Here is a 13842-nt window from a genome sequence, read left to right on the forward strand (position 1 = left end):
GATTCCAGCTCCCAGGGCAAAAACCCCCAGTATCTCCACTAAAATAATGTTTTCCAGCACTTCTGCTCTGTCTGCAGTCTGTCCAACCCTGAAGCAGACAAACTATTTTTGCAGAAGCCTTCCTAGCACTGGGTAGAGCAGAAGGGCTACAGCAAGCTCTGCTCTCCTCAATGCAAATTGGCACCGTCTGGCCTTATTATAAGAGGGCTAATTCTGCTTTTCCCTCGTTCCACAGCAGCTCCAGCCTTACCCAGATAAAGGGGGGAGTTCCTCTCACTGGCGAAGTCATCGATGTAGGAGATCCCGAAGGGTTGGATGGGGACACCACCGATGCCCAGCAGTGCCTGGGCGATGAACATGACGAGGAGAACCTCGTGGTTCTCCCTGGCAGCATGGGGGGTGCAGCCGGCATCGCTGAGGTTCCCTCGGGATCCCGGGACCCCCGGCTGGCACAGGTCGGTGGTGTTGCTGAACATGCCTGCGATGACAAGGGGAGCAGGTCTAAGGAGCTCAGTCTGGAGAAAGAGCTTCCCTAAGACAGCAGCAAGCGCGTAGATGTGCACCCAGTAGATGTCGGGTGGGAAACGTCGGTGGAAGAAAACGCAAAGAAAGTGCAAAGATTGCTGTGCAGATGTTCATGGAGAGACGGGTGCACGTGCCATGAAAAGCCACCTCCGTGGGAAAAGCGGAGCTGAGATCACTTCCAGGACCTTTGACAGACCTTGCAATAAAGGCAAGTGAGCAAAACTGCAGATTTCATGAATAGCTACTCACGAAACGAGAACTCATTTCACCCAGAAACGGGTTACAAAGCTGCATAAGTGCTGACTCTAGCACCCTTATCTTCCTTAAAATACTGGGGGAAGGGGGGGAGCGGGATGTTTACAGCAGGATTTCCATGGTTATGTCCCAACTCATATGCAACTCTGAGTGCTCCACACAGGGCCACCTGCACCAGCCGCTCCTGAAACCCATGGCTAATTGTTTCCAAACCGTTGTTAGCACCTGAACCCTGTTTGCAGCCATGAATTATTCACCCACTAAATCTTTCTCGGGTGGCTGCAGCTGAGTGAACCAGCTGCGCTCGCTCTGATGAGCCAGAGAAAAGCCGTTCAGTGGAGGTTTCTAAAAGGTTTCCTGGAGCTTCGTGGCAGGATTTGGGAAGGTAACAAGAGTGCGGTTTTCTCCTTTCTTTCTTTTCTCATCCCTTCACCTTCTTTCAAGGAGAAATTCCCAAATCCACCCTGACCTGCTCCTCCATGAGTGATTTACACCTGCACGCTTCTTTTGTAAGAGGTTGTTTTTTTTCTGGTGGGGTCTAAAACCTCAAAGCATTCCCTCAAAAGCAGCTCAGCTAGACAGTGGAAGACGGGTGAGGTGCCCCACAAGCAGGAGAAGTTAGGTGTGAAACCAGTGTTCCCTCATTGCAGGCAACAGCGTTTCACCCCCAAAGCTGCCCCATAGGGTTTGAGTCAAGCTCCTTCCCGTATCTCTTGTTTCATAGAATCATAGAATGGTTTAGGTTGGAAAGGACCCTAAAGATCATCGAGTTCCAACCTCCCTGCCATGGGCAGGGACACCTCCAACTAGACCAGGTTCCCCAAGGCCATGTCCAGCCTGGCCTTGAACACCTTTCCTTCCTGTACCTCCTGTTTCCTTCCCATAAAAGGCTTCAGAGTTCACGAAACCTTATCTTATCTATGTCAAGAAAATAAGGGAGTAGTTCATGTGCATGAGGGCAACTTCCCTCAACTCACAGAAGATGAGAGCTCCGATGGTTGGAGAAGACCTTCCTGCTACCTGGTCTCTGTCTGCTGCACGGATGTGCAGAAAACAAGGGGAATCAGAGGCACAGCCTGTGTTTTGATGGTTTTCATGCCCTTTCCTGTGGTTCCAGCTGTCCCCTGGCTGTGCTTCCCATCGTCAGCTGTTGCCTCTCAGGACTGAGATGATTTCATTCTCAGAAAATTAAAATTCCTTGAGGACAAACCTACAGCTTGCAGTTCCCAACCCCTCGAGGGAAGGCCGTTTCCCTTTTCTGTCTCAAAAGGCATAAAATAAGTTCCTAGAGTACCTACTGGCAACGGACTGGTCATACTCGTAGGGTCCAGTTATGAAGTGGGGGAGAGACATGAGGAACCCGGCCAAGGAGACGAGGATGGCACCGCAGCCGATGAAACGGGGTCTGTGCACTCGGCTCCCGAAGTAACTTATAAAGACGATCAGCAACGTGTTTCCAACCTGCAGCAGGACACACAGACCAAGAGGTCTCACAAGGGAACAACAGAAGCATGGGAAGACTGTTGGTCAGGTAGACTAGGAGAATCAAGCTGGTTTTCACCTCATTGAAGGAAGCGAGCAGCCCTGACGTCTGGCTGGAGAGGCCATATCGTCTCTCGATGGTTGAGATGGAGCTCTTCAGATAGCCAGAGACCAGGAGCTGGGAAAGCTGCAGGAGCCCGTGGCAGAAAACGAAGAACTGCCAACACAAAAAGAGAGCATCCAGCATGATTACTGCAAGCTGCAACATAACAAATGGCATCTCCTACACAAAGGCAACATTACTGAACGTGAACCTTTGACCGCGAGCCTTTGAAATATTACCCTCTCTCCTGCCATCAGTGGTCTTCCAAAGTTGGGTCAGGGCCAATAAACAGTCCTCTGCCAAAAATGACAATAGGGTTAGTACTTGCAAGGAGAGTGTAGTTTCTTCAGCTGAAAGTGGCTTGGGACAAACGGATCATTTCGGTTGGGTCGCTGATAGTTTGTGTTGGCCTGGACCTCGAAAACCAGCAGCAGAAGTGGGAGGTTGCACAACCTTCCCGCCGCCATCCGGCCCGAGGCAGGCAGCCATCCCCAGTGCTGGCAGGAGCTCTTCTGGGACAGGAACGAGCCCTTCCAAGCATGGCAACAAACAGCTGCTTTAGAGAAAGTCAGGAGAAGGTCAGGGAGAGTAATTCAGACTTTCTGTTCTCCTGTCCTTCTTGCGAAGCTCTGGATGCAAAGGACATATCTCCTTTGGGAAAATGAGATGTTTTTTTTCCCACTTCCAGAAGGAAACCTTGTCAAAGACCATCACCTCCCAGAAAATCATCTGACCTCATCTTCTCCAGAGCTTGGGACGTACTGGTGCTCAGCAGCCCAGGCAAACACACGGCTCGAGCTGCCCCACTGTTACCGAGAGCAGCATCCATCTTCCTGCTCCTCACGCAGAAGCATTTCACAAGTGCCAAATGAACTGTCCCAGGAGGGATGGAGACCACCCGCCCTCCATCCACACCTCTGCAAAGTACTCAGCAAAGGAAAGGAGCTGGCAAGCCACCTCCTTCCCTGCTGCCACGTGGATCTCCACAGGCATCCTTCCAGTCCCAAATGAGTTAAAATAAACTAACCAACCCAAATCCTCACGTGCCCTAAGGAGATGGACCACTCGTCTCGCTGCAGGACAGGCTGAATATCCCTGGGTCTTTGCAGAGATGCTGCCCTCAGCCTTGGACGCTGCCCAAAGCTGTTGGCAGCTGTTTTCCCAGTCGCTGGCCAGAGCAGGGCATTGCTCCGGCTCTGCGTGTTTTGCAGCCGGCTCCCACCAGACAGGAGTCTCGCCCGGAGGAGCTGCTCAGCCTGGCCTGGATTTCTGCTATATCTTGTTCTGATCCAGGGCTGAAGTGGGGTCACTGCCAAACCGGACCGCTCTGTAAGCAAAGGGACTATTTACAGTGCAAAAAGGGAAAAAAGAGGATGGTCAAGCTCCCTGGGAGCTGGAGCACCGGGGTATGGGTGCCACCACCAAAAGCGATGTGATGGCATCACGCAAAGCAGGATACAATCCAGGACCTTCCCTCTTCCCGGCTCATGTCACCACTGAGGCGTGCACTGTGTTTAGACTAGAAAAGTGTCACCCAGCCAAAGGGAAACTTTCCCAGAGTCAGCTCTGCTAAAACTCCTACGTTCCTGCAAGACACGCTGGCTACGTCCAGGCGCTGTTTCCTGAATACAGGAGTTCAGATGGAAACGTTGAAGCCAGATTCATTTTTTCCAGGCATCCATAACACACAGCCCAATGGGTATCCAAATCCCGGACCTTCACGGCACATTGGTTTACATCAGCTCAGCAGTCGCCCACCACCGCCCCACATCTTCTTCAGTGCACGAGGTCAAAATGGGTTGGGAATCTGGTATTTTATCCTCCCTTATCTGGGCAGACTAAAGCACAGGAAAGAGAGATGGCCCTGCGAAGGACTTGCGATGGATTGGTGTCAGCACCGGGCAAAGACGCCAGTTCTTCTGGCTCCAGGGGCTGCTTGCTGTTAGCCATCGGATCACAGCACGGCTGGTGATCTGCCAGGAAAAGAAGAAACAGCCTCGTGGCCTTTAGATCTGCTGGAGAGATATATGACCCTGTTTGTCTTTGGCTGCACGCATGACGCTGCGTTTTGTCCTGCAGCAAAAATCACTTGTTTACATTTCTGCAGCTGATCAAGACATCTGGCTCTCTAACTTCTGTGGTCCGGAAAGATGCTTTTCGCGCCTGGAAGGAGAGACCATTACTGACACCAGCATGGCCCTCGTAAACAGGGGGAGAGATTTCCCTGAGGACCAACTGCTGCAGAGCTTAAGCTCAGCTCCGCTCGAGAAACAGAGGGCATAAATGCCTATATCATGTTCGAGTTGCCAGAGGTCGTATGGACACGCACACCAACATGCACTTCTGCCCTGAGAGATCTCAGCAGGGCTAACCCTACAGACAAAGCCTGCTTTGCTCTAAATCCATCCCTGCCAGCAGACCCTGCTTCTTCGTGCCCCCAGCAAAGGGAGGGAGAAGCAGCAGATAGCAGCATTTGAGGAGGAGGAGGCTGAGGGGAGACCTCATCACTCTGCACAACTATTGGAAAGGACACTGTAGAGAGGTCGGTGCTGGTCTCCTCTCACAGGTAATTAATGACAGAACGAGAGGGAATGGCTTCAAGCTCCAACAGGGTAGATTTAGACTGAACATCAGGAAAGAATTTTTCACAGAAAGAGTGGTCGGGCACTGGAATAGGCTGCCCGGGGAGGGGGTGGAGTCCCCATCCCTGGATGTGTGTAAGAGCTGTTTAGGTGTGGTGTTGGGGGATATGGTGTAGGGGAGAACTTTGTAGAGTAGGGGAGATGGTTGGACTCAATGATCCCAAGGGTCTCTTCCAACCTGGACAATTCTATGATTCTGTGAAGGCAACATACCAAAATCAAATTATGTCTGCTCACCAGCTCCCAGGAAACAAACCTCCTAACCTAGAGCATCCTTTTCCACCCTCTCAAAGTACAGGCTCTGTTTACAACCCTTACTCTACAAGCGTAACGTGGGCTTCAAAGAGGGGTGTGACACCAAAAGCCATGATTTCGGTCTCCTCTGGCAAGCCTGGTTTTCTTGAGTCCCAAAGGTTGAGTCTATACTTGTAAATGAAACAGGCTGGGGCCATCCTCTGATGCCAGTGGGAAGAGAATAACCTGCATCCATCCTACCAAACCCACTGAGCCTTCAAAGTGCCTAAAGGGGGCCTACAGGAGAGCTGGGGAAGGATTTTTTACAAAGGCATGTAGTGATAGAATGAGGGGGAAATGGCTTTAAACTGGAAGAGCTGAGAATTAGATGAGATCTGAGGAAGAAATTGTTGCCTGTGAGGGGGGTGAGCCCCTGGGGCAGGTTGCCCCGAGGAGCTGTGGCTGCCCCATCCCTGGAGGTGTTCAAGGCCAGGTTGGACGGGGCTTGGAGCAACCTGGGCTGGTGGGAGGTGTCCTTGCCCAGGGCAGGGGGGTTGGAATGAGATGGTCTTCAAGGTCCCTTCCAAACCAAACCATTCTATGATTCTATGAAAACAGGGTGGCTTCACTCAAAACATTTGCTGGGAATGGTCCCCAATCCTCAGCTTCCCAGGTTTCTGGGGAAAGTAGTAGCTGGCCCAGGGACAAGCCATGGAGTAGGTGATAATTCAGTGGTACAGCCAGATGAGTTGTAATGCTGAGGCCTGCTCAAAGTCTCAGCATGCAAAAACCTCCCTCCATCCCCGGAGGAGCTGATCTGGGGACCAGCGTTAACATGCCCAGCTGTGCTCCTCCAGCTTGTGCTGGGGTGAGGGGGCAGGGCAGGCTTGATCCTGCCTTTGGGATGTGCCCAGGAACGCGACTGCACCACCATACCTATCAAAAAAGGGTTTTGTTTTTTTCCCAGCAAGCTGCTTCTTGCAGCTCTGGTCATCCAGACCAAAACTGTACGCTAGAACAAGGATCCTGCAAGTTCTCCAGCCCTCAGAGCAACCACCACCTGTGTACTCCAGGTCTGCCTGGGTTTGGAGGATGCCCTCCAGTCTGTGGTATGGGGCTTCAGGGGATGTAGATCCAGACTGGGAGCGAAGAGAGCTCCTTCACTGAAATCTGTGGTGCGCTTTTCTAGCCTTCTCTTCCCCTTTTCTGCAGGAGAAAAACCATACTGCAAATCCTGGGGAACACAACTAAAGCTGGGGTCCATCCGAGGGTATTAGCACATCGTTGGTGGCAGGACATCATAAGCGGATTGCAGCAGCTTAAAGAAACTGGAGGTGGAGGACAGGGGTCCTGGGTAATGCTGGGAGCTGGTGGGGTGGTTCAAGACACCCCAGAAAGAGCCCCCAGGTACGCACTGTGTCCCATCAAGGGAGCAGGGGGGATGAAAGAGCTGCAAAGGCATTCAACCATGGTGCAAACAGCAGGATGAAATGAAGGGAAGGAAATCCCCATGGGCTGCCCGGCAGAGCTTCCTAAGACCAAGCTATCGATAGCAGTTTTTAATTAAACATTTCAAGCTCTTTTCTTCAACGCATGCCTTTTTTGAAAAAATGACTGCCAACAACGAAACACATTGGAGGGGCGACCATCTGACATTTCTGCACCGCGTGTGTTGAAAGAGCGAAGACCAAGAGATTTGTATAAACCTGGGTACCCAGCGGGTAACCGCACTAGTTGTGGCACGGAAGTTTTTAGGCACAAGTCAGAACCCCAGAGCAAGCAGGAAAATGTTTAGAAATCAAGAGGGAAATGGTTGAGAAGGAAGAAACAAACAAGAATGTGAAGACCTTTGCCTGCATTTTCTCCAACTCCTGCAGTGATTGTAAGTCAACTAGTTCTGGGGAAATCTCACATAAAATCTTGATTTTTTTTAGGATCTGCCAGACTTCTCATGTTTCCCGTTTCTCCATGAGGGTGATTTACTTTCCTGAGGTAGCAAAGTGGGAGGTCTTGTGAATAAAGTTCCACAAGGCCGAGTCTCCTTCTTGCTCCTCGGGGAGTCATTGTGGGCAACCACCTTAACCACGGGGCATTTTTAGGCTGGGGAATATTTTAATGAGTGAGAAAGAGAGAGTTGGTAATTGCTAGTGTGCGATTTGCAGTTTGCCCCATTGTAGCTGTGATGATGGTGGTGGGTGGTCTATCAGCAGTGTGTCTATCATCAGGCTCCTCTGGGACCTCCCATGATATGTGATGCAGGGCTGATAAGTGATGCAGGGCTGACCACGTGCAGACCTGGAAGCTTCCCTTCTCCTTTCTCAGCGCCACGGGGCAGGCAGATCCTCCGCATCATCTTTCTGTGCCATCCCAAGAACTTAAGGCTGGGGCCCCTCCACACCTGGGCTTGGGACTGGTGGGCTACCCCAGCAGCGGGAGAAGATCAGAAGGTGTCCTGGGAATGCAGACACCACCCTTTTCCCAAGACCAGGGTCCTGACAGCAGGTCAGAGTCATGGAAAGATAGGAGCAGCCCCAGATCTGGGCGCTCCCAGGAGCCACCCCAAGCTCAGCTGTCTGGCACCTCTTTCCCATTATGGGCCAAGCCATGCTCACATCCTTTCCCCTCTACATCAGAAAAATTAAAACAATTTGGAAAATCCAAACAAGCACTCGCGTAGGCTGAGGAGGAAGGAAGGAAGAGTTTTTTTAATGGCTTTTTTAAAATAAACATCTGTGAAGTATTATTACAAGAGCCTGCCCAGGCTCTGTGTTGGGATAACACCAACCATCGCACTGCATCAGGGATGGAGGGTGCCTGGTACTGATGTTCCCCTGCCAAAATCACTCCCCTTGCAGTGCCAGGGTGCAGAGCAACCTTCCTCCTCCCGAGCTGTGCCACCACCACTTCCCACAACCAGCCAGGCATGGAGAGTGCCCGAGACATCTTCCCAGTGCCCCACTGGGAAGAGCAGCATCCCCACCAGGTCTTTGGTGAGGTGACCTCACCCACAGGCAATGACATCCCAACCCAACTTCTACACGCTCCACAACCAGCACTGGGTCAGTCTCCACTCTACCACACGTTGAACACTGAACGTTGAATAAGGAGCTTCTCTGCAGTCATGCACTCGAGGAAGAACTCACTGCTTTTCTGCTTTTTTCTATATTTTTGAATATATTTTTGCGGGCTTTGCTCTACTAAGCCTCGCATCAGCAACATGTTTCTGCTCCCACTCCGCATGTGTAAGAGAATAGAGAAATGCACTCAATTTTAAGCATCCATTAAATTGCAGGACTGGGGATTAAACACCAACATCTCCTCTCTCAGTTGTCTGGAAAAAAAACTTCTTACAAAGCTTCCATTGTGTTTCTAGTGTTGGTCATGCAGTTTGGCAACAAATCCTCCATGTAAGGGCTCTGAAAGCCGTACACACAGTCTTGTCCCGGTTGTCACAGGGAAGTCCTTATCACGCTGTTTCCATGTGTTTGGGAGACTTTTGCTGCTATTTTAAGGAAGGGTTTTGTGCCCTAGCACATGATAAAACCCCGTGCACGGGGCTGTGCTTACAGAGAGGAGAAAACGGGTCTAGGAGAGATCAGATTGTTCCAGTTTAATCAATCACAACCAGTTGCGTGTAATTGGGCACAAGACCCTACCACTGCACAGAGCCACTTGTAATAAAGGCTTGGGGCAGGGAGAGCTCTAGTTTGTTCTTGAACTAAAGCACAGAGCAGAAAACCTCAAGGGCTGAAGCTTGTATAGTGGGCCAGTGTCCTCGGCCATCTCCGCAACAGCTTTAGGAAGTGGGCACGTGCACGCCAACCCTTGAGAAGGGGTGTTGGGTCCACATCTGTGCCTGCCAATGAACCTGGAAGCCACCTCTGGGGCATGAAGGTCATTGTGCACGTCCTCAAGGTGCAGGATGGCAACAGGCAGGGTCTGGCAGGGGTGGGAAGCGTGGCCATGGGACCACAGCATCCCCATGGGGCTTCTCATCTTCCCATACGTGTCCTTACCAGGAAGGGTTTCACCAACATTGCCTGATGCCTGAAAATATGCACACCTCAAACAACCCAGCAGTGACCACATTAGCAACCACAGTCTTCAAAGTGTCCAGCTGGCCTTTCAGGTCTTCCAGATGTCCCAGTTTTATTGGCCAAAACCTCTTTATATTGACTACAATGGATCACACTATGGTCTATGCTTTACTGCCCAGCAAGTCATCGCTCTCAGTCTGCTTCCTTTCCACCTGCAGGTGAACTGTTGCCGTAACACCAACATAGTTTTTCCATAAAAGTTCCTCCTTCTGTAGCAGTTCTCCATCAGAGGATCCCAAACTACTCCTCCGTGTCTTTGCATAGGCAGCTCTTCAGTAGAACGGCTCTTTCCAAACTCCTGTGTCTGGCATGGGACGCAAAATGCTCCTTGAAGCCAAGACAAGATGTTGGACTTTAATGGAAGCAGCAGGAGCTCTGATTTAATCTGCTCTGATGAACTGTAGGAATTCATGCCAGGTGTCTTAAAGGCTCAGCGGCCATCAGCCCCGGGAGCATTCCTCAGAAGGACAGTTTTGAGTAATGCCTCTCAGTTGCATTTTGACATGTGGCAATTAGTTTTCGTGACACGCTCTGTTTCTCTGGAGATATATATATATATATATATATAAATTGCAGTGCTGTGATTTTTGGTCCTTCAGCCACTTCAAACGCATAAACCACATTGTGCAATGGTTTTGTGTTTCTGCAAGAACCATTCAAACCCTGGACTTGAAGTTATGTTTTCTGAGGAAGTCATTTAGAAACCGGACAGGGTGACCTAACTTCTTGAAAACAAAACAAACAAACAAAAAAAAAAACAACCCAAAAAACAACCAACCCCCAAAAAAAGAGATCTGGGGAAAACATCCTGTGCTGAGCATAATTGTATGCTTGGTGACATGCATGGTCAGGTCAGCTCTGCCTTCAGGGTAAAACAAGTCCTTCAGCAGTTTAATATGGACCATAGAATTGGAAGAGGGGATTTGCTCTCCTTGGCTGCGGGCTGCAGCTGGGGTAATGCCTGGCAATGATGGGATAACGCCTGGCAATGATGGGATAACGCCTGGCAATGATGGGATAACACCTGGAAATGACAGGATAATGCCTGGAAATGGCTTCATCGAGGTTGGTCGCAGCCTGCTGCGATTGCAAACATCCCTGCAGCCTCCTGTGATGCTGCTCTGACCTGGAGGGATCCGTCAGGGTTTCCCTGCTGAGTTCCAAGCAGAAATTCAGCAGTAGGGTGTCCATCGGGAGCAGAACTGGTCTCCACCAAAATCCCTGCCTTGGTGCCCTTCTCAAGCTCTTGGGCTCCAGAGACCCTTCAGAAAGTGATAGGCGTGGGCAGTTTCAGAGCTGCCCATTGCCCTGCCCTGGTCTGGCCTGCGATATTCTCCATGAAGAGTTTCCTCTACATCTGCCTTCACAGACACCTTCGCTCAGCAAAACAGATGTTGATTCTGCTCGCCGACCCGAGCTGACTTTGCACCTCGGTGGCTTTAATCTTTGAAGTTTCAAATCCTTTTAAAATATCTCTGCAAGGAAAAATCAATGGGATTTTATTTTTAAAGATAATCTTGCTGGCATGTAAAAACGAACCAGCTGAATGGACTGAAAAGAGGATGGGGGGGAAGAAACCTCCGACCGTGTGGCACCAAGCTCTCCCCTCCCCTGCGCCTCCAGCCTCTGCTGCTCTGGTAACCCTTTGCCTTGGTGGCTTCTTCTGAGCTCAATTCCCCTCTGCCACAAGGGGTGAGGGTGAGTAAATTCACCAGCATTTGTTAAAAAAAAACACACAACAAAACCACTATGCAAAATCTTCCCCACAAAAATGACAGAGAAATCTTAAGCCTTTAACAGTTAAGATGACACTGACTGTCATCTTTTGCTCTACAACCCGGTGAGACTCTCTAAGGAGTCAGGTAATTGGCCTTCAACTGCACTCAATATAGCACTGCATTGGTGCTAATGCTGCCACTATTGATAAGGTGCAATTATTCAACCAAAGGAGAAGGAACCAGCCCCTGGTTCTGCAAAGAGCTCCTCAAACACTCAACTGGAGAGGACTTGAGGTTGCGCAGAGTCCAGCAGGACACGTGCCGCGTTGCATTGCCGTAAGACTTGGAAGGAGCAAGGTTTATATGACTGGCCCCGGCTTGCGTTAAAATTAAATGAAAAGACAACATAGAGAATGAGGAATCTGATCTCCCAACTCACCAAGTTCCTACCAACTCTCCTAAGTAAATGAAACCATCGTTTCCCGCACACGCTTGCAGCGACACGCTAGGCAGAGCTCATGTTAAGCTGTGTATGCGCGCACTGCATGTGCGCAAAGAAAATCCCCGAACCTACGGCCGCACAATAATAGAAAAGGCATTTTCCGTCTTGTTCTTCATTTATTCACCCAGCAGGTTTTGATCTGCTCCCACATCGTGCCACCTGTGGCTCCCCCAGACCTCTGCGTCTCAAGCTCCCTCCCTGCAGTAAACAATTCCCGCAGCGCAACACGCCGTACCTGTCATCGCTGTGTCTTTGAACAAGAGCATCTTGAAAGCTGATGTTCACGCGCCAAACGACATGCTCTGTTGAACATAGCAATTGTCGCCCAGCTAGACCAACAGTTGGCTTAGTTTTGGTTTCCTGCTTCCTTGCGACATGCGAGAAAAGAGCACAAAACTTCCAAAATGTGCTTTTTGTAGAAAAGAAGAAGGAAATATGAACTTGTTCCCTGATGCAAGCTGAGCACTCGCTTTTTCCAACATCCCTGCGCTCAGTGCTGAATATTATTTCCACTTTGCAGATGCTTATCTTATCTAAATGTTTACACCCTCTTTTTCTCTCAAGTGTTGCTACGCTTCTCCAACAACACCTTGCAGCAGACCACCACTTGAACAAGTGCTGTGACCATACCATCATTGCTACATGGGTGTTTTTTTAAAATGCACTTTAAAATACACAAAGAGAACAGGATTCCCCACCACCTCCACATCCAAGGATCATGGATCCTCCTCTACAAACAACCGAGCCTGCAAATAAGGAGCTGAGGAACCCCTCTGGTGCCGACACAGCCATGGGCAGGAGGCGAGAGGCCATGAACATCTGCAGGCAAGCTCAAGGTTGATGTGCACAGGCAGCACTAGCCCCACCACGAGAAGATCTCAGATTCTGCTGCATCCAGCCTCACACCTCTTCCCAACTTTGAGAAGGGGAGAAAAAGGGACCTTCACTCAGGGTTCCCCATGGCTCAATGCTTTGAGTGTGTGAGGACAAAGGAAATGTGGCTTCATGCCCACGTTGGTGAGCCGAGCTGGTCCTCTGCCTTCCCTGGGCAGCCCTCTGACCATCAGACTGCTGTGCAGAAGTGACCACCACCTCCTGCCGCTCCCACCGCAACCAACTGTTGGGACTCCTCCGAGGGGCTTAATGAAGTCCACTCATCTGGTTGTCTGCACTGGAGCTGGCAGAGCTCTTGGGTGGAGGTATGGAGGAACCGTCTCCGTGCATGACCCCAGACACCCGACAGCAAAACAAGGAGCCGGGTGAACTTACATCGGGGTCAGGCTGCGTTGCAGGGTGGGTGGCCTGAATCATGACGTACGACATATGTTTTCAGTGAATAAATGAAAGCAAGGGCAGGATATAAGCCAACTAGATGCTGTTCCTTGCCTAGATGGGGACTAACACCCAAAGCTTTGCAGGCTGCTGTTTGCCAAGCCCTAAGAGCGAGCACCGAGTCCTCCTTTCCCGTTACACACATACATTTATCGTGGGTATCATAAAAAAAAATTACTTCCACGAGGCTCACAGCTGCTTCGAGCTCTGGGATTTGTTTCTCTTGAAGGTTTGCTTTGGGCTCTGGGAGTTTCACCGACAGGAGTTAAATACTGCGGGAGCTGAAAGTTAAACTTGCATTGCGTCATCGCCGTCCCACCGCTCGCTTGGGAACGGAGCCAGCTGCACGTCCAACGGCGCTTCTGCTGCGAGGAGCACCCCATCCATTTCCAAACACATGTTGTAAACGGAAATCCTATCGATGCCTTCCGTGGAAAGCTAAACTCCTCTTTACCAGGCCAATAATCCAAGGGGGGATAAGAGAAAGGAGGAGGTATTTACCTTGATGCTGAGAAATGGGCTCCTGAAGAGTGTTTTCCGGGACTGATCCGGGTTGCTGCTCTTTGTAGCGGTACTCGTCATTCTGTCAGGTCTGCTTTATCCGCCTGCCAAAATAAATCATTCGGCACAATGCTAAGTTGCTCTGCCTGAATTCGCCTTGCTCAGCACAGCAAAATCTTGTCGTGCTTTGCAAACACCCACGCAGCAGGCGCGGGGCCGTCGTAAGCAATTATTAATTATTCTTGGGTTTCGTTTTCTTTCAGCGTTTCGCTCCTGCAAAGCAAAAAAGCAGTGCGCGAAACGCTAACACGCTCAGCACCAGGGCACCTGAGAGGTTAAAAATTATCAAGCATTTCACTCACTCCACAGCAACAATTCAGCGCTGGGCCAGGATCTTGGTATTCCTAAATCCCAGCCATCCCAGAGCATAACTGGGGCCAACGCTGTTCAA

General features: G+C 50.4%; 1 protein-coding gene across 1 annotated transcript in view; it reads right to left on the minus strand.

Annotated features, from left to right (window-relative positions):
* The window catches only part of SLCO2B1 (solute carrier organic anion transporter family, member 2B1), a 53139-nt gene extending 39644 nt beyond the window's left edge, over nt 1–13495 (minus strand). Inside the window, exons 1-4 of the mRNA XM_009891002.1 lie at nt 13392–13495; nt 2342–2479; nt 2079–2241; nt 251–478 (exon numbers count right to left, since the gene is read on the minus strand). Of these exons, the coding sequence (XP_009889304.1) occupies nt 251–478; nt 2079–2241; nt 2342–2479; nt 13392–13472 (610 nt within the window). The 5' untranslated portion in view covers nt 13473–13495. The remainder of the gene's footprint in view (nt 1–250; nt 479–2078; nt 2242–2341; nt 2480–13391) is intronic.
* Between the last annotated feature and the right edge of the window lie 347 nt (nt 13496–13842).

This window comes from Charadrius vociferus, unplaced genomic scaffold, assembly GCF_000708025.1.
Source record: "Charadrius vociferus isolate BGI_N301 unplaced genomic scaffold, ASM70802v2 scaffold407, whole genome shotgun sequence".
Classification (NCBI taxonomy): domain Eukaryota; kingdom Metazoa; phylum Chordata; class Aves; order Charadriiformes; family Charadriidae; genus Charadrius; species Charadrius vociferus.